The sequence below is a fragment of the Anas acuta genome, chromosome 1 (assembly GCF_963932015.1).
Source record: "Anas acuta chromosome 1, bAnaAcu1.1, whole genome shotgun sequence".
Lineage (NCBI taxonomy): Eukaryota > Metazoa > Chordata > Aves > Anseriformes > Anatidae > Anas > Anas acuta.
The window spans coordinates 183,693,492-183,713,877 of NC_088979.1; the positions used below are offsets into that span (position 1 = coordinate 183,693,492).

The 20,386-nt window shown below is 41.8% G+C and overlaps 1 protein-coding gene across 8 annotated transcripts in view; it reads left to right on the forward strand.

The window, feature by feature from the left end:
* PLXNB2 (plexin B2) overlaps positions 1–20,386 on the forward strand; it is a 257,191-nt gene that overhangs the window by 159,923 nt on the left and 76,882 nt on the right. For all 8 annotated transcript variants that reach the window (XM_068669637.1, XM_068669631.1, XM_068669632.1 and 5 more), the window contains one exon: positions 18,745–19,855. In XM_068669637.1, the coding sequence (XP_068525738.1) occupies positions 18,745–19,855 (1,111 nt within the window). Of the gene's footprint in view, positions 1–18,744; positions 19,856–20,386 lie in introns of those variants that run through there.

A 20,386-nucleotide genomic window follows, 5' to 3' on the forward strand; every position in this document is an offset into this window, starting at 1 on the left:
ACGCTGCTTGAATAGCCTTCTCTTTGAGGTATAAAAATGGAGAGGGGAGGACCACGCATTTGACAAGGGAGCTTCAGTCTAATTAATCGAAACCATGAGTAGAAAAAACAAAACAAAACAAAAAAGTTTACTGAAATCATTTCAAGAGTCAGAATTGGATGCCTCCTCTCAGCAGCTGTTCACGTACACCACGGCATTGTTCAATGGTGAGTAAACTGACCTCGTGCCTGAGGGAGCTTCTCGCTGACAAGCATTTCGGCAGGGGAGAAGGCCACAGCAGTTGCCTGTCACTCACCACCATGGTGGCTTTGACTGTAGATTTTGGAAGAGGGCCACGTCCCTCTACCTTCCACCATACCTACCGTGGCTGCTTTGGCATTGTGACAGGATGGTATCGCGACCCAGAACTCACAGCTGTGGAAAGCTGCAGGAGGGCCTGCACCTGGCTGCACCCAGTGACTGCAGAACTGCGTGCAGCAGTTTCCTTCTTCTCTTTGTTCATTATTGGTTTTTATTTGACTTCATTATTATTTTTTAGCATGTTTGCGTTCAAAAAAAACAATAATGGGAAGAGGGGATTTGTAAAAGGCTGTTACAGGGGGCAGGGATGATTGAGGAGGCAGATGGGAGGCCGGGCCATGCTGCACGGGAAGCCCAGGGGCAGCCGGCAGCAGCCTGGTGAAGGGCCAGGAGTGAGCAGGAGAGGTGGAGCGTCTGCGCCGTGCTTGGGGAGCTTATTAGGAACGAGAAGCATCATTCAAAAAGCTGGTGTCCTGCCCTAATAAAGAAAATTAGAAGAGATCTTTAACTCTGGCAGATTGAATTTAAAAGATTGAGTGCACTTAGGGAGGCTTAAAAAGGCATTTGAAGAGTGACTTACCGGAGTAAGCAAAACTAATGCTAAGGCATCCTTTAAACACGTCAGGACCAAAACGCTCAGCACAGGCCAACAGAGGGCTGGGATTTGGAAGGACACTTGGAGAGGATGAGGCCATCACAAATATTTCATTCATTTTTGCTGCATCCGGTTCCTTCTGGAAGAGGTCGGAGCTTTTCACGTTGTTAAGACCTTTGGGTGGGTGGAAGGGGGGAAGCAGTGGCACAGGATCAGTTGGGAGCCTGTTTGAGTTAGAAATGCTCTAGATCTCATGTTTATACAGGAAAAAGATGACACTTTAAATAGGCAAAAAGGAAATGTCTTTTAGTCCCCAGATCCACACAGAAGAGCTTAGACCATTTTGCCACTGGGCAAATTTTGTCACTGGGCTCTGGTATCAAGGCTGTACCATGTACTAATGTAGTGTTTCTAGTAATTGTCATGTAGCCATTAGGAAGTGACTTATTTCTAACTTATCCTATTATTCACTGTCCCCTCTCTTTCTACTTTGTCTTCCATTAAAAAAAAAGTCCCTGGCAAAGAAGTGAAAAACAACTGAAATCCTTCTGTAAGAAGCAGGATTTGGTAATTCCCTGAGATGAAAGGAAAAAAGATGGTGAAACAGTGACATCACGGTTCTGAATTCTCATTCAGCCATCCTTGATTCACATAAATAGGGTCCAATTAAGATAGAGGCTAAAAGGGGGTATGTTAGAAAGCCATTTATCTCCAAACGTATTTTTAAACAATCTCACCCAAGATCTCATGACTGTTGTCCACTACAGTGGGAAGGGAGCGCCGTACACATGGGTGTCCCATCAATGCACACGATGCGGTGCAAATCTCCTGAAAGCTTCCAGTCATTAAACTCTGCTAAACGACCTACAGCTTTTTTCAAAGAATGGTGCTCCTGCTTCAGCGAGCTGGCCATGATCCAGCCCTAATAAGTACCTTCTGTGTATCTAAATTGTTTTGTTTATTTAATTGGACAAGGTTACATGTCAAAAGATGTTATTGGGTAGGGTTGGTGGTGCTAGGACAAAAGGTACCGTGTCACCCAACTCATTCAGGTCTGGGTGAAGCAATTCCTACGTGCAGATCATAGTGAGTTTGTGCAAATCAGTCCGAAGCTCACGAAGGACTTCATAAATCAAATAGCGGTCCCAGTAAGTTCAAATAAAGCGTTTCTAATAAAAGTGCTGAACACCGTCAGGCCAACCAGACCACTCTGGGAGTTGTATGTGGATATTATTATAATACTCCATTATAATACCCCTGGCTCATACAAGAAATTAAGAAGTTTCTCCATATGCATTGCCCACCAATTTGTGGCCATTCCACCCTGAAGCCTAGAGGTAGTGCTGGAAGGGGCAAGGGCCACTGACTCTTCTAGGTTGTTCCTTCCAAGCAGGTATTTTTCCTCCTGTCACAGCGCTGCTTCAAAGCTAATTGAAACCTTAATAACAAATTACATTTGTGTCGTCAGTAAGATAACCAGTGCACTTCCTAGAGCTCTGTTTCTGTTCTTGCCCCGCAGGAGGGGCCCTAGATGTGGCACGCGCTGTTGCACGGCAGTTCGGGTGCCTGGCAGAGAGAAATCTAAAGCCATCTAACACAAAAGATGGCAAACAGCTTTGTCAGCAGTTACTGAGATTCTTCTCAGGATCTGACCTAGACTGGAAGGATATGAAAAAGACATTACAATTTAAGGAACTTCTTCAAATAAGCAAACAATGTTCCTGCTGAGGAGAGCTATTTTTGAGGGTTGAAGGTGTTTGTTTAATCACCTAATTGACCAACTGCAGATTTCCAGATGTACTCAGATCGAGCAATGGCCTTTGAAATCAGTGGCTTAGTTGCCTTGGATTTTTGTTGTTGTTGTTGTTTTATAGAAGAAAGGATCTGGCCCACTCCTGTAGCTTTTCCTGTGCCAGGGAGCACACTTTTCATATTGGTGAGACTGAGCAAGGTGACCTTGCTTTGCTCTGTGAATTATTACTTCCTCAATTTGAACACTTGCCCTGCTTTAATATTAAACCACTGTCTCTTGCTGAAGGAACTGTGCAGTGGGAGTAGGCACACTTTAAACCCATTGCCAGAGAGCAAGAGACTTCATTAACGTGTGGAGTATTTGAATCCCACCGTTGTTGCTGTCCTTAGCACCAGAGATCAATTATTTCAATGAAATAACAAATGCACCAAATATAGGCAATTATTTTGCCCATTCCCCTTCATTGGCAGCTTCCATATCCCTGTGTCCTCTGGGTGGTTTTACGAAGGGGTTCTGTCCCAGAGGCTGGCCAATTTCTGTAGACAATTACGAAGGTAAATGACTTCTCACCATCTTCCCATTTCATTCTTTTTCCACAAATCTTGGTGCGCTATTAATGCTTTTACTTTTCAAAGGCTTGTCTGAATTCACACGTTGGGTTAACGTTACTGAATGATTATGTCAATTTAGCTGCATGCTCTTATTTGACATAAGCCTAACTATGTCTAAATAAATATTTATACTCAGTCTAAACAAATCTAAATGTTAAGTACTGACTTAAAAGCCTTAAAGTGCCTTATTTCAAAATCTTATTTAAAAACCAAATGAGACAAATAAGTGTGGGTAAAGTTAAAACCTAAACAAGTGTGACCATGTAATTGTGCACTTTTACAGCCTTCTGGATATCACACCATAGGAAAAGCAGTGAAAATCTATGAAAGCTGAGTCTAAAAATGTGTTGTCTTTGTTCTCTAGAGGCATTTTCTGCTTTCATTAAAATCAATGGGAAGCTTCTGAGGATTTTTTTTTATAGGATGAGACTGTATGAGAATTTCTTGGCATGTTGATGACAGGGGGTGCTTTCAATCATCAAATTAGCGGGAAGCACAGGGTGACAGGATGTAAACAGGGCAACATGGGCTAGTTTTTGTGAGTTTCCCTTCTGCACAGCTATAGCTCTTTCTAAATGCACATAAGAAACACTCTTGCTTACCAGTTTTAATGACCACTTATGGTCAGACCTGAGGCCAGTATTGAATACATTTATTATCCTCTTTTTCCTGCATGCAAATCCTTCCCACCACGCTACTGTGAAGCCAGTGTCGTGGCAGTGACAGAGTCCTGGCTCCATCCTGTCTGCATGAGGTAGCAGAACAGGAGGCACGGTGGTGGACATCAGGCCTTCCCTTAGTCACAGTGACCAAGGCTTCAGGTTGCTCAGCCTCCACTTGCTCCAGCCCCTTGTTGAGCGTGGTTCCATCTTTTGGCACCAGGTCTTTTCTGTGCCATCTTTCTTTGAATCAGTATCAGGAGTTCACTTGGTGCTCGTGTTAACTCTATCAAATGGCAGCGTGCTCAGCCTGAACGCACTTCAGCTTTTTCTGGATGCTGGTACAGGACTAGTGGAGAGACGCAGCCTCGGTGAATTGCAATTAAGTGAATTCTCAGAGCAAGAAAACATATTTCAGAGATACTCAAAGAGCGATCTTCATCATCTCAGACATCCCCACATTTCAGTACTTCAGTGACTAATTTCTGAATTTCTCCCTGTCAGTTACAATTTATGGCTGCTCTTCTCCTATCAAGCAGAGAATTGTAAGTTTGAGCTTCCTACTGGCTTTTCCCTGTCATTGTTTGAGTCCTATAGAAAGCACTGAGACAAAACTTTGCTCAGATACACACGTGCAACTCCTGCTGTTTCCTGTGGGATTGCATTAACAAAACATTTGCAAAGCATCATAGAATACACAGGTCATTTACAACTGAGAGCGAAGTTTCCTCTGATGTGACTCCACAGGCTCCGTACACGTGCAGCAAAAAAACTGCTGGAAATGTGTATGTTGTTGAGAACTGGGTCGTGCTGCAACTCCAGCCCCCAGTTGGGGAAGAGGGATTTCTGGCCTCCGGGACTGGTTCCCAGCTTTGTTCAGGAAGGGAAAGCTCTTCCACAGGGGAGCTGCTGATGCTTCAAAGCCTTCCTTTGCCCAGCAGGTTCTAGCCTCATGTGTTTAACAAACCTTCATGGTTATCTTGCAGCCATGAGTTTGATGGCAAGCATATTTAAACCTTGGAGATACAAAGTTTCTGATGGCAGTCACAAATGCACAGAAATATTAGCATCTGAATGTCTTTAGAAATTCACATTGAAAAGATCAGGCTAAGGGGCAGGATTTTTTAAACTGTGCTAGCACTCTGTCATGGCTACAGATTGCTGGTACATCGCATCCAGGACATGCAGCATGAGCAGGCACATCTCTCTGTACTGTGATGTGACTGATAATACCTCTGCAAGCATCATACATTTCCACTAATTGGATGCTATTACTACCTCATGCGTAGGTCATTGCTTCTAATTAATTACGGGCCAAGAAGGTGCTTAGTACTTTACAAGATGCAGATGAAGACAGATGTCTGCTTGGGAAATTAAACTGTACCAGATTGAGGGTTTTATATAAAACCAGATCAACTATAAAAATCTGATATCTGGACAGATCCTAATAAACCTGATGAAAATTAGAGAAACTAGATCGGCTTAAAGCTAATAAAAAGTGATAGAAATGTTTAAAGTCGTCTCCAATTGCTTTCAGGAGGATTAGCGTGAAGCTTATTTTTACAAGGATTAGGCAGAATATTTTACAGAGTAAACTGGCCCACGAAATTGTTCTTTTTTGCTTGAGCCTATAGAATGACTTATCTCATGAAATGCACAGCATGGAGAAAAACTCACATTCTTTGGCTACAGCAATCAGAAGTGTTCCTGAAACAACTGTGAGCTGTGCATTCTGGTTATTTGGAAATAAGATTGTGTAAATAAGAGGCTCAGAACATACAGAATTGAATAGTTGGAAGGGACCTACAGAGAGCATCGAGTCCAACTGCATGACCACTTCAGGGCTGACCAAAAGGTACAGCACATTATGGAGGGCATTAGCCAAATGCTTCTTGAACACTGACAGGCACAGGGCATCAGCCACCTCTCTGGGAAGCCTGTCCCAGTGTTTGAGCACCCTCGTGGCAAAGAATTTTTTCCTGATGCCCAGTCTGAACCTCCCCCAGTGCAGCTTTGCACCATTCCCACTCATCCCATTCGGTTACCAGGGAGCAGAGCCTGGCACCTCCATCTCTATTTCCCCTCCTCAGAAAGTTTAATATATATTAAACATTTTAATTCTGACTGTCGTTCAGCTGCTTTGCAGGGAAATGCAGGTTCTCCTTTCAGTGTCATTGTGCTTTGGGGGCATATTTGCTATTTATCCATGCACATTGGTGCCATAAACTTTGTGTCTTAATGTAGCCCTATAAATTTCCAGTTTATTTGCTTTCAAACAGTTTCAAACAGAGAAGTGTTTATGCACGGTGATCGTGTCTAAAGAATTTCCTAGGTGGATGTTCTCCATTAGAAAGTGTGCAGGCTATGTTTGAAATTAGAGTTTATCTACTGTACACAATTTCTAAACACGTTGAGTAGCCACTGTAAATTCCAATTTGAAATACATATATGCAGACGTACCCCGAGTACAAAGCAAACATTGTGAAATAGGCTTGGATTAGACCTTTTAACCACATCACTGAGCGCTGTAAAAGAAACATTTAGCCTAAGAGCTCAGAAGATGCATGACAAAAGCTGCCAAAAAGAAGTCTTCGGAGATTGCCTGAGTAATTAGGCACGTGGGATGAAACTGGTCGTGCAGGTAGGAGGATTTACACTTCTCTCTGTTTGCCTCATATACTGTAGCTGGCCCTTATTGGCTCTACTAAATCAAGTGTCCAAATACGCTTACCAGTGAGAAGAAAAATGTTCCTGCCAGCCATTGAGCAGGCACTCACTGTGGCCTCTCTGTCAGGCAACAAAGATGCAGAAAAAAATCATCATATTACAGCTGGAACTGAAACGTGCTCAGCACCAGCAGAGGCTAAAACCCTCGGGACTGGATGGCCTCAGCCTCACATGGAGCCTAGTCCCCACGGACACACAGATCTTTACATCACGTCTCTGGGAAGCCATTAACATGGGTTGAGACCTCTTTTCTTTTTGATCATATTGAGCATCTCATGGGGCATATCTTTGCTTTTGTTCAAATATAAAATGCAGCTCAGGCCAGGAAGTGGGATCTCCATAGATGGGGCTGCACACAAGGCAAATGCTCTGCACAGCTTGTTCTCTGGCTCGTCTGGTCAGAAAGTGTTAACAGTTTGCATGGCGTTACTTGTGGGTTTGCATCCTTTATCATGTGTTTTTTCATAGGGAGCATTCATTTGAGCAGTAGGTTAAAGACACGCTGTGCTGCCAGAAGCAGGAAAAATGCCACTCCTTCATTTGACCATGGTTAGCCCAGCTCATCCATCAAGGATAGAGAGAGTTTAGAGTTACCAACGTTTAGGAAGAGTTAGGTCTCTAATGTTAGGAAACCAAAACCAGATGTTTTATTTACAGTGCCGTTTATGCTCTTTTTTTCCCCCCTCCCCCCCTCTTTTTTTTTTTTTTTTTTTTTGAAGATATGTTTCTGGGTCTTGCAGTTGCTTGAGGTTAAAATGCAGTTTGGGAATGGCTTGATTTTAAAATCATCAGGGAGATAGAGATAAATAAATCCCCCAAACCACGGGCTGTTATTGGTAGGAGTGGAAGGGCTGGTTTGCTTGTCTGCTGCTTTTTACATCCATGCAGCCAAAATTACATCCTGTGAACTTTAGAAACAAGGCTTGTGGTTCTTGAACGCCTTTAAAGAGACAGGATAAAATTGTAAATCTGGGACTAGTAATTATGGGGACAAATTCTGGGACTTAGGCCTAGAGTCTTTTTCAGGGCGGAGAAGAAAAAAAAACCTACATGCACTTACTGCACAGCAGCTTTTCCAAGGAAAAAAAGTGCACCCTGCAGAGGGGAGTCTGATGCACAATTTGAGCATCACCTAAATGCTGCTAGAGCCCCCAGCATGGGGATTTGCTGACCCTGGCATGGAGGGCTCACCATAGGGATAAATTTCTCCTGCTTGGACACTATTAAATTGCAGGTCCAGCTGGGGTGGGTGCTGAGCCCCTCCAAGCAAAGGGGCTGGGTTTATTCACATCTGCCCCACGCACACACTACAGAGCTGCCGTGCAGAGGCAATGGTTTTGTGTTCAGCATGGCTGAGGACTGGTAATCTTACAAGAAGAACCTCGGTTTTGGAGGGGTTAGGCAGGGATCTGTGTGAAATGGTTGGTAATACATTTTCATCACGCATTGTATCATGCTACTTTTTTGAAATAAAGTGCTCCTGGAGATGAAATCGTGTCGGACAACTCTGAAGCTAGGAAAAACACATTTTTATGACTGTGTTATGCATCCATAAAAAGGGGATTTTATAATGGTATTGCTGACAGGCCATTAAATAGACAGGCATAGGTAGGTGCTGCTGTCAGGTCCGTGCAAGATACTGGTTAACTGGCTATATAAATTTAGAGCGAAATGTAATGAATAGAAACATGGAAGAAGTGTGCGCGGTGTCTGTCTGGGCAGATGGGATCCATGCAAGCCGGTGCTGTTCTGTTAGACCCAGGGATGCTCCAGTCACTTATCTGAGCCTCCTTTGTTTAAAAAAGAAAGGGAAAAAAAAAAAAAAAAAAAAAAAAAAAAAAAGAGGTAGGAAAAGGTAAAGTAAATACAAGTCGAAACGCTGCAATTCTCTTTTGTCTTTTCTCGCCTGCGGCAGCAGACAACCAATACAGATAAATAAGAGCAATCAAATGCGACTTGGATGCACCCAGCCTGCTCTCTATTTGTAAGCATCAGGTACTTAACCCTTTATACTGCACGTGGTATTTATTTTAGCACATTCGATTTCTTGTAAACCCTCCGCCTTGTGAATTCCTTTTCAGTCGTCTTCCCACTATGTTAAAAGCCTCTCCAAATATTTGCCATGTGCCCTTTCTTGCTGCACTTCAAATCCGCTTCTCCGAGTGGTTTGTGCCCTGTCTCCTCCCCAGGCTGGAGTGAAGGCTCAGTGTGTAAAATCAGCAGGTGTCGTGAAGTTAAGTGCTTCTTGCTCCATTCTTCTTCCCTCTGTTTGAAAAAGCACAAGGAGGGAAACAGAAAATGGAGTTGAGAAACAAAAGGGATGTTCCCAAGGAAGGTTGGAAAAGAGAGAGAAAGTCAATGAGGCAGTGGAGATGTCTGAGCTCCCCATCGAGGTCTGAAAATCACCTGAGGTTCTTGTTCTTTTTTTTTTTTTTCTCTTCTTTTTCTTCTGCCTCCTGCTTTGTCATCAGAGACTTTCCACACAAGTATTTGAGCTGTAGTGGCAGCAACCGTAGGGGAGGAAAACTTGGAGGCTGTTCCTGAGAAGAAAAGAAAAAGGTGGGGGGAGGAGGAGCTGTAAGAAGATGTGAAAAGATGTGTAAGGGAAGAGAAATAAAAGAGCTTTTTAGAAACTGACATGAACGTTAATTTGGAGGGCAGAGAAGAAAAACTTCAATCTCAGAGCAATCAAAATGAGCAACACCACTATGGACATACAAATGGCCCAAAGGAAAGTTTAAAGAATTGAGAGAAAGACGAACCAGACAAAACCCTGCGATTTATCTCCAGAAGCAGAAGCCAGGAAAAGCCTCCATTCCTCAGCTGTGTGTTTCTTGGCTCCTAATAAACTTTCTATTTCGAGAATGTCACCCATCCTCCTCTGCTTGTCTCTCTTCATGGCTTGCGCTATCAGCCGCCTGAGCGTGATGTACGTCGCTGTGCTCCACTCGGCGTGGCTCACAGCTTCCAGCTCTCGCAGAGGGTCTGGCCCACCTGCCAGAATTCCCTGGATAAATCCCTGGCATGGCCAGAAAGCTGCATTAAAATGAAGAGTGTGGAAAGCTGTTCCACCCACGTGGGAAAACAAAATCACAAGAAGCAGAAGGATATGGAAGTACAGCGAGAGCGGGGATCGTGCAGCCATCACTGTCAAGGGAGAAGAGGGGTTAGGGGAAAGGACTTGGTTGCGTAGGACTTAGGAACTGACCTGCCATATTTGCATTTCTCGGGCCTCATTTGCGCAAGTTATAGGGAAAGTAAAACTTTGCACATGCCAACAACGTCGGCCTTTCAATTTGATTTGTGTGTGTGCCGGATTAATAGTTAATTACGAGGGAGAACTGGTTCTGGCAAGGAAGGAGCCGGAATAGTTTGGGTTTGTTTCCACATGGTCATGCTCAGATTCCCCCGTGCTGGAAAAAAATCCGCCTCCTTTCTTGTTTCTTCCAGGGGAAGTCCAAAACCAGTCCTCGAAGATGACCTTAGCACTGAAAACAAGCAGTCCGTTGTTGTAGCAGGGAGCTGGTGACACAGAGTCCTTTTACTATCAGTATAAATGCATTTTTCTCCTTGAGCCATAATACCCTTAGTGCAGGGAAAGGCAGCGAATTAAAGCTACCCCAGCTCTGTGGTGTTTCCTTCCCATGCTCTAGGCTCTCTATCATTTTCTGCTGCTTCCTCAGATAAAAGAGAACAAAAAGTTTTCCCAAGTTGCAGGAGGGCTCTGAGATAACACAGTGCTGGCATGGAGCTGGCACTGGTGGTTGCATGGTGCAGTCCCCGGCTCGTGTCCTGCTTCTCTGACTGCCCTGCTCAGCGATTGCTGTAGGATGCTGCAAGCCCTACAAGCTCAGGCAACTCAGCTGCTGTGGGTATTTACACCTAGGCTTGTCTCTTGCCAGCATCAGGGAGAATATAAGTGCCTGTAAGCATCTTTGGTAGGGTCCAGAGGGGCTTTGTGGTCCTGTGCTGGCCACAGACTGCATAAGGCAGTTCTGGGCATCACCGGGCTTAGTGTACAATGAGCTTTGAAGAAAATAAGATAAAAACTTAAAGTTTTATTGGTGGGAGACCTCGCAGTTTGAAAACAAACAAGCAAACAACAAAAAGCACACCAAGAAGCAGGTCAAAGAGGGGCTTCTGTGGGTTCAGATTCCTGCCGAGTCAGCTGCTTGCTATTAACCACGTCACTCGGCTGCTTTTCTTGCAGATCAACTGCATCTTTGTAAAACAGAGAAAGCGAGGCCTCATTAAAATGGGTGCTTCATTTCTACTGAGAAAACACAAAAAGAAAAAGATAGAGGGATGAATACAGAAGCCCAAACTGCAAGGGAGGTGTGGTCCGAGAAGGCCAGTGTCTGCAGTGCCATGTAGCCTGTTCTTGCAGCATCCTCCTTTTCCTTGCATGCTCCCAACCACATCCATGGGACTGAAATTATGTATATATAATAATAATATTATATATATATATATATATATGTATACAATCATAGGATTTGAGGTGACAACATAAACACTTTTCTGTGTAATAAAAAATACAGCAATGAAAATTAGGATTTGAAAAGATCTTTCTGGCATGAGCTACCTCAGACTATTTCATACTCAGTAACTGCTGGTAGCTAATGCTATAGAAGATCTTTCCACGGTGGCTTTTCTCACTGTTGTTTTTTTTTAAGCTACTTGATACTGTGAACTTTTGAAGGTCCTTTCACTTAGAGAATTTTTAATACTTATAAGCAGCCAAAAATGCCAAAAAACAACCAAACAGACAACAGCAACATAAAATAACACCTTGGACTGTGGCAGAATCCATGGTAGAAAAGGTTTTCAAAATCCAAATGCTGTTTAGGTCTGGCTGTAATAAGCCAGGGAATTCATTAGAGTTCAGCTTGGTGTAGCAGAGCTCTGCTTCTAAGAGTTCGTATAAATCTGCAAACTGTTTCTGGTTTTTTGATTGTTTGTTTGTTTGATTACCTGCTGATGTTGCAGAGACAGCACATTATTGGAATTTCTTGAGTTGGATTGCAAAATATGTAAGTATGCATTTTCTCAGTCTCATTAGCTGTTCTTAATGCTCTTTTGAGTGACTCCTAGCTGAAAAATTAAGGCTCACATTCCCCCTGCTCCCTCTCGCTCTGACTTTGGGTCTGGATCAGAATATTAAATGCTTTGGAGTTCAGGTGTGTGTGGATGAAAGGTTTCGATTCAGACTACTAACAGAGTTATTAATTTAGCTTGAAGCTAATGACATAATTATTAATGCAAGTTTTGAATTCGCTAGCTATTTGTCTTGTGTAAATGTTTGACTCAACTTTCGGTGTCAAGTTTGTGCAGAGCCTGTGAGAGTCCTTGGTGGGGAGATGCTCTCCTTGTGATACAGAACCTACCATGTTGTGTTCCACAGCTGTTCATTAATGCTAAAATTGCAATGCCTTGAGAAACCTTTTCCATGTTGGAACAGGAAGATGTGGAAAGAGGGAGCTCACTGGTTTGCTGACTCATTTGTATATGGCAGTGCTATTTACTGAAGTTACCAGAGATGTTATATTTAATTCCTTTTTTCTCTCCTGTTTAACTCTCTTGTTCTCCCCTTGGAGACCATGAGATACAAGGCAGGGGACAGGTTTGGAGATATTTGGTAGTATGGCTGGAGGTTCAGACTTTCAAACTCATCTTCTGACTTTGCAAGAAGCTTTATGAGTGGGATGACCTCGTAGGTCAATGTCAAGAGAAGTCCTTAAAATTCAGTGTGGGCAGCCTTGTGTATGTCAAACTGCTTCGTCTCATCAAAACTGCCCCTTTACCTTTGAGGTCCCAGCTGGCCAGGCTGTGGGATGCCTCACAATACCCCCTTAGCTCCATGGTCTCTCTCAGGAGTGAGTTATCTGAGCTCTTTTTGCAAGAGGCACTGCTGGTACCCCCCATCTTCTGAAAGATAAGAGTCTGCAGAGCGATAAAAGGATCTTCCTCCCCGTGCCCCTTTCCCAAGGGCATCATCCTGTGCACACTCTCCTGTTTTCTCAGTCACTGATGTCTTACTCTGAATCTGCTGGTACGAGTGATAAATTTACTCCTCTGTGGGTCCCAGAGTACAGCACATTCCTGCCCAGCCAGATGAAGCCATGGTACAGGTAGCACTGTAAGATCACGTCTGCCTTTCTTTTGTTTTACCCAGCAATCGCAGCAAAACGCCTGCAGAGTACACAAAGCTTGAGGCTGTAATATTCATTATTTCCTTTACAAGTCTGTAATTTGCAACAGGCCTTATAAAAGAAGACCCTTATCAATATAACTATCATACATATTAAAATAAAGCTTATACTATTGAAAATTACTCCAAAAAATGAGGTTTTGCCTTGTCTAGCATTCTTTTGTCTTCCACATAAGGAATAAAATCTGTATTATAAGTATTTGTGTTTTTTGCCACTTTTCCAGTTTCACCAGGTGGGCTGGTTTGTCCCATACAAGGATGCTCTGTATGTTAGCAGTTTGTGTTTTGAGAAGCAGTGAGAGAGAAAGAAAATGAATCCTTTTATGTCTAAGCATTACAGGCTATCACAACTTTTAATGAAACAGATGTTGGTTTTCCATTCTCCGCAAAGGGATCTCCCACAGGTCGCCAACCCGTGGGTCCCATCTGCTAGCAGCCGACCGTCAGCAGTGAAGGATGGCCACCCATCACAGCGATCGCTCTTCTCGGTGGTTCTACAAAAGCAGTCCTGGACTTATGCCATAGTCTATAAAAGAAGTTCTCTCTCCAGAGCCTTTCCAGCATGTTGCCTTGCTCTTAGGAAATGTGTTTGAATCCTGCAGGGTGTTTTTTTCCAGGTGATTCCTTTTCTGAACCAGTGAGCTACATCTTTGATTGGCTTTGGGAAACAGTAACAAGAGTTGTAGCTGTGGGGGAGGATGCTCACATTTACCTAGAGCTCTCATAAAATCAGAAGCTTTGAAATCCTAACTGAAAGCCCGTTCATCCCCCATCCACACATTCTGCAATTTCTGTTCTGATTTTTTTTTTCAGCTTAAGAATGAAAGCTGAATTATTTTTGTCTTGTGGAAAACCTGTCTGAGACTGAAGGCAAAGTTAATTAAATGAGGGAGAAGAGAAATTTCTTTTCATTCCTCTTCTCTTTTCCCAAAATCTCTAAGCCACTTGAGTGCATATTTTGGATTTTTATCTTTTTATGTTGTAGTTTTGGGGTCTTTGATTAGGGGAAAGCTTGCAGAGGGAACCACAGTTCTCAGCATCACTTACCCGAAAAACCCATCACATCAGTTTTGCATGCTAATCTGTTGGCAGAAGCATGTCTCTAGACCCAGCATTACAAGAAAACTTCATTTGGACTAGATGAGGTACCAGAGTTAATTCAGGATAGTACAGTTAGCAAGGAACAACTCTGCAAAAAACACACAGAAGCTAAACCGGTGAGATTATTCCTTCACTAGAAGACTTTCTTACCTGTTCTTTTGGGAAAGATCATTTGCTTTAGTTGTCAGTTTTTCCAATTTTAGCCAAAACCTGGTATTCTTTCACTTCAACTGAAATAAATGTAAGAAATGAAATAACATTAAAGTTATACTGAAGGCAGAAAAGAGGTAACAGGATGGCTGAAAAGTTGCAGGTTCAGGTATACTGGTGCAGTAGAGGAGGGAAACAACCGCCACGTGTAGGTCTGTGTACCACTAATGCTAATCCTTAAAGGTATTTAGGAGAGTTGTGTGAAGTCAATTTGAAACTCTCTTTGCGCTTGTGGATTATGGATGCTCTTTACTTTCTTCATGCCTTTTGAGGAATTGACTGTTAACTTAAGGTTATTGGTCTTGCTTGAGTAAAAAGACATAAAAGTTACATGCACTTAAATTAAAATTGATCTAGCTAGGAATGGGGCAGAGCGCTGGTAGCTGTGTCATTCCTACACGGTGTCACTTCATAGCACTTCTCGTGTATGAAGTGTTCTCTCGGGTGCTTTGTGTTTCCTGCACACCACTTCTGGAGTTTCATATTCCTTGTAAGCCGCATGATTGTGCTTGTTTTCAGTGGGTTTCTTCTAAAGTGCTCAGTTGCTGACATCCCATTTTCCCTCTCACCAAATAATGCTTTCACCTCTTGAGTCCTGAGTGGCTGTGCAGGGGCTAGATGTTACCCACACGTTCTTTTTAATTACAATAAACCTTCTATAATATTTTTTCTACTGCCATTTATTACTACCATTTCATAGAAATCACTTTCAGTTGTCTGTAAAGGATGTGAATCAGAAGTGTGTATTTCAAGATGGGGGAAGGGTGGGGAAGACATTGATGAAAAGGGGAGAAATCCCAAAAGGAAATGATTTTGCAATTCAAGTAATCTTGATGGCAGAGTGGTAAAGATTATGTTAGTGATATCATAGGGGGTGGGGAGCACGAAGCACGATGGAGGCAGGACTTTGGGAGTGAAAGCAATGATGTGATCAGCGGCTCTGTTGGGCTTCTTTTATCCTGATTCTACGAAGTGCTTAAAAGTAAGTGCAAACTTTGGTCAGAGGATGTATACCAGGCTGTGACAGGATCAGGGTATGACTTTGAGTAAACCGTATGAGGCCGTGTGTAATTAAAGTTACGTAAATAATCCCTTGGAAATACGTTTGCCACGCTGAATGTCTCAGATTCCATGCTCCAGCTTGGCTTTCTTACTCATTTTACCTTGTGCTGCCTTGACTTGTTCATTGAAAACAGAAGCTTTTCCCAGCAGGAACAGTTCCTAGGTACGTTTCCACAGCAGCTAACTCATAAGGCATCTGCGTTAAGGGCAGCCCTGGCCATGGCAGGCATCCTCCTGCTGCCGCTTCCCACCGCCTGAGGTTAACAGCAGGTGAGAGAAAGCAGCACTCATTGTGCTTCCCCAAGTCTGGGGTTTTAGAAGCAAACAGGGATTGAGTTCCGGATCTTTCCCGTAGCTTATTTAATTTTGGTTTTCTGTTCCCTCTGATGAAGGGAGGGAAAAAAATGAAACCCGTGCAGACTGTGAAGGACTGTTGCCTTGCGTGCAGGTCTGAGATAATCTCGTTGTGTTTGACGTGACGCCAGGGTGACAGGGAGTGAATGCCAAAAAAAAAAAAAAGCAGAATTAATGGAGAATGCATGTAGTTAAGGCAGAATTAATGGAGAATGCATGTAGTTCTGAATAATTTAAGCTGAAATATTGATTTTAGTGCCTTATAGGATTTGTTTGCTGGGTGTTGCAAAAGATATTTTCTTCTAATATTTTTAATGGGATTTAAATGTCATTGACCTAGGTGGAGATCCTAATGAAGATCATTAATTTCTTGATGATATTCTCTCTGTAGACCAAATAAAATTGGAATGGTCTTCTGCTGGCTAGTGGCTGGAATTTGATTAGTAAGAGCCTGTCTTTGTCATTCATATTTTAAATTTGAAGTAAACAAGGCAGAAGATAGTAGGGAAGAAGTGTTACCCATTTTTGTACAGGGAGATGAATTACTCCTAGAAGTATCTCTTTCTCTCTTTCTCTCTCTCTCTCTCTCTTTTTTTTTTCTTTTCTTTTTTTTTCTTTTTTTTTTTTTTGCCTTTGTTCTCCTTTTAGGACAAAGGCAAGTACACTGCAAGCGCTGCCTCTGTATCATTAGATGGGTGCCATGAGTGGACAAAACATGGCAGAAGGGAGAGATCCAGATTAATGACTTCTGTTAAACAATCCATTTGTAATAACTGCATTACAATTCAGTACCTGCAGTACAATTAGAATTAAAGAGATGCATTCTGCTCTTTCGTTACATATTTTTAATCCACTGAAATACATAGACATGAGGGTGAACCAAGCCCAGAATTTAAGGTACAGTAAATTACTATCCATTCATTTGAGGCATATTTTATAAGCAGAGCTATTTATGGCTTTTTGATTGCGATCAGTGATGACAATAATTACCTTGTGGGAAAAAACATGAACAAATGAATCTGATTATTTTTTTTCACTTGATCCTTGCACAATAGATAGTGGAATGATAAAATTGTTGTGAAACAACATTGACGCGGTGTGTCAAGCTGTTTTTTTTATTATTATTATTTCATTGCAGATAAACGTCAGCAACGATGTTTGAAACTAGATGACATGCATCATGACATGCCATTTAGCTGCGGAGATATAAGCTGGGGCCAAAGTTTGTTTGGAAAATTGAGGTCCTTGGGAGCAGTAAGAAATAGGAGTTTCTTACAAATAGCAGAATTCATTCTGAGTTCCTTAGAGCAGGTCTAAGGTTGTTGCAGAGAAGTCCAAGACTTCATTACCTTGCAAAGCGTGTGCTGAAGTCTGCATGTCTCAAGAATGGTGTATAATTCATAGGCTTTTCCTGGTCACTGTCATATGAGGTCAACCTATCATTAGAAGTTGGACTTGTGCTGTTGGTAATGTGCCGGCTCTTCTTTGACCCCTTTTTGCAGTTAACTATTCAGTCTGGTATGTGATAAGAGCTCTAGCAAAGTAAGATTGAAGTTAGCCTGTTATTTTGTCATTATTATTATCCTGAGCTACGTTTAGTAGGTTTTGGGGTGTTGGAAGTGAGAAGCACTCTACCCTTAGAAAAGTTGGTCTCACCATTACATGCATATTTTCTTCATAGAGAAGCAAAATGCAGTCAGTGCCAGAAGGCAGGATGGCTTGTGATGCCAGGGTGGTTTGGGGACCTGGCAGATGCCTTGTTCTCAAAACAAAAGTTCCTCCCTCCCTGCTCAGACATTTGCAGCCCAGTTATTTATGATTAACATCCCACTACGGTCTGTTGCTGCTGCCAAAACAGAAGTTGTAGCTGCCACAGGAGGGTGGTTCCTTCATTGTTATTTTTATTGGTGTTTTTTTGTTTTTTTTTTTTTTTCTCTCAGTTCCTTGTTTTGGCATTTTTGGCTATTTTCCTCCTCCTAGCAGACTTTCCCCTGCTAGGCTATTTTTTTTTAAATGTTTCTCTTCGCTTTTGTGGGGTTTTACTTTTTCAGGTCTATTCACAGTTCCAGATATTTTCAGATTTAACTAGATTCCATGTAATTTAGCAAGTTCCTTCCTCATCAGGCAATGGTGTCTCATGACTTACTTTGAAAATAAACATACTGTGGATTATACTTGTTTTTCAATATTTCCTCCAAATGCTATTTATCTTTCCCCCAAAACATCTGTGTCCAAGCCTTCTGTTTTACGCTCTCAGAATGAAACACTTGCAGAAAACATAGAAAAAAATGTTCAGTACTTAGGAAGCCAGTTTGGACTTGCCTCCTTGTTTAGCTCTTGAGGTTAAAATTAGGCCCCTTCTTACAAGTCTCAGAAAGTCCTCGTCTAATTGCAAACAGCCAGGCAATCTTCTTTGGAAGTAGAAACTGGGAGTTGGATGTAGATGGGACACACACACACATAAAAGTATCTTAAGCATTTAAAACTCTAAGTGATGTTCTTAAGACAGATTTAAAACCATTAAGTTGCAGTGTTAAAGGGAATTGAAGTGTTGGACTGTAATGTATGCTAGCAATCAAAGGCAGTGTTGCATACGAAGGGCTGTACCAACTTCCAGCTTTACACTGGTGAAGGATTAGTGTAACACCTTCTCAAAGAGCATCAACAGATGGATCCAGACTTACTTGTAGTCAGTGGAAGTACTTTTTCCTTCATCAGGAAAGTCCTGCAACACCAAATGTCTCAGTTTCTTGTATGTGATGTCTTCCACTCTACCTGAAACGCTATGGTCATCCAGCTTATTTTTAAAAACTCAGTAATCAACAATACTCACATTATGAAATGGGAAAGCACTACCACTTCTTGGCATGTTGTTTCAAATTGTCTATTGACCTCATTGTGCTTTAGCAGAAAATTGATTATCTAATTGGCTGTATGATAATCACTTAGACATCTGACCTTATTTCATCCTTCCCCAACATACTAAATTGCTAGGCAATTAGCAAGATTTGAGGCTTTCCATAATCTTTATGACGTCTACACATGCATAAGGATGAGTGTATTTGTCGAAATCAATAAAGAAAAAAACCTTCACATTGCTGAATTTCATGTAAACTTTATTTTTCAGTCATAATGTGTTTTTTTTTCTTTTCCTTTTTTAGGTATTACATAGAAATGGCTTTATGGATTTGGACTCTGAGCATTTTGAGCTGCTTTTGCATCACCTTATCCAGAAATGAGGAACTGAAATTTTTTCAGAGTACCACAGAGCTAAATCACCTAACAGTGGACAATGAGACTGGGATAGTCTATTTGGGAGTGGTAAATGCTCTGTATCAGCTCACAGAAAAACTGATTAAAATTAATCAAGTAGAAACAGGTCCAAGAAAGGACAACAAAAGGTGCACACCTCCCATTGATGAAAATCAATGTAAAGAAGCAGTACTGACTGACAATTACAACAAATTATTGTTGCTGGATAAGGCAGATAAAACAATTGTGGTGTGTGGAAGCCTTTTTAAGGGAATTTGTGCCATCAGGGATTTAGAAGATATTTCCAATGTTAAGTATTATGTGGACAGTAGTGGGGAGAAGTCCTTTGTAGCAAGCAACGATGAGAACGTATCAACGGTGGGATTGATCACTTCCTTGAACAATGACCGAGTGCTGTTTGTTGGGAAGGGGAATGGACCAAATGACAATGGGATAATAATTAGCACTCGGCAGCTCTACAGCAGAGATGGGAAAGACATTTTTGAGATGTATACAGACTCTGCGGCTGTTAAGTCAGCATATCACTCATCAAGCACACAACAATTCGTCACAGTCTTTGAGGACAAAAATTATGTTTATTTTATTTTTAATCAACAAGAGAAACAGCCTGTCAATAACCGCACACTAATTGCACGTCTGTGCAAAGATGATGCCCACTATTACTCCTATTTTGAAATGGATTTGGGTTGCAAAGATGATGATGGTGCCTACGATCACTGTCATGCTGCTTACGTCACTAGCCCAGGAGAAGAGCTGGCAGAGAGCATGGCTCAGCAAAGACAAACTACGGATTCTCCCTCAGATGACAAAGTTCTTGTTGCACTCTTCAGCAAAGTAAACAAAGATAATGGCTCTCCAAAATCTGCCATGTGTGTGTTTTCTTTGAGGCACATCAATGACAAAATGGAGAAGAACCGGAATGATTGCTACACTAATAAGAATACCAGCATGTTTTACAAACTCTTTGCAGTAGAAAACCCGTGTGGATCACATGGACTGGTAATATCAGCATCAATGTTAGAATCTGTGATAGGAATAGTGGAAATTATATAACTGTGTGTTTTTTAGGTGGCTTTGAGTTAAAGTCTAATGAGATCAAATGACTGAAAACTCAATAGCTGGATTCACTACAGAAATGGAATGTGGTTGGGGTTGTTGTGGAACAAGTCAAGCAAGAAGTGGCAAGATAGTTATAATTTGGAGTCTTTTAAAAAAAGAGTTGATGTCTTCTAATAGATGAATATTATTTGGTTTCATGAATGCATTTATTTTTAAGTGTTCCTTCTGGTATGGAAATTACTGAATCATATGCAGTGATTTGTTATGCCCATGATCAGCTTCCAGATTGGCAATTTGGTCACAGCCAACGTATCTATAATGTTTTTAAATAGCATTATTAATCCTGTAAGTGATATCTGGAGCTCAATATTGTTTCTTACTTGGATATGAATTTTCAGATAATTGGAAATATGCATTTTTCTTATATTTAGGTGGTTTTCATATGTTTTTCTGGCTCAGACTACACTGATA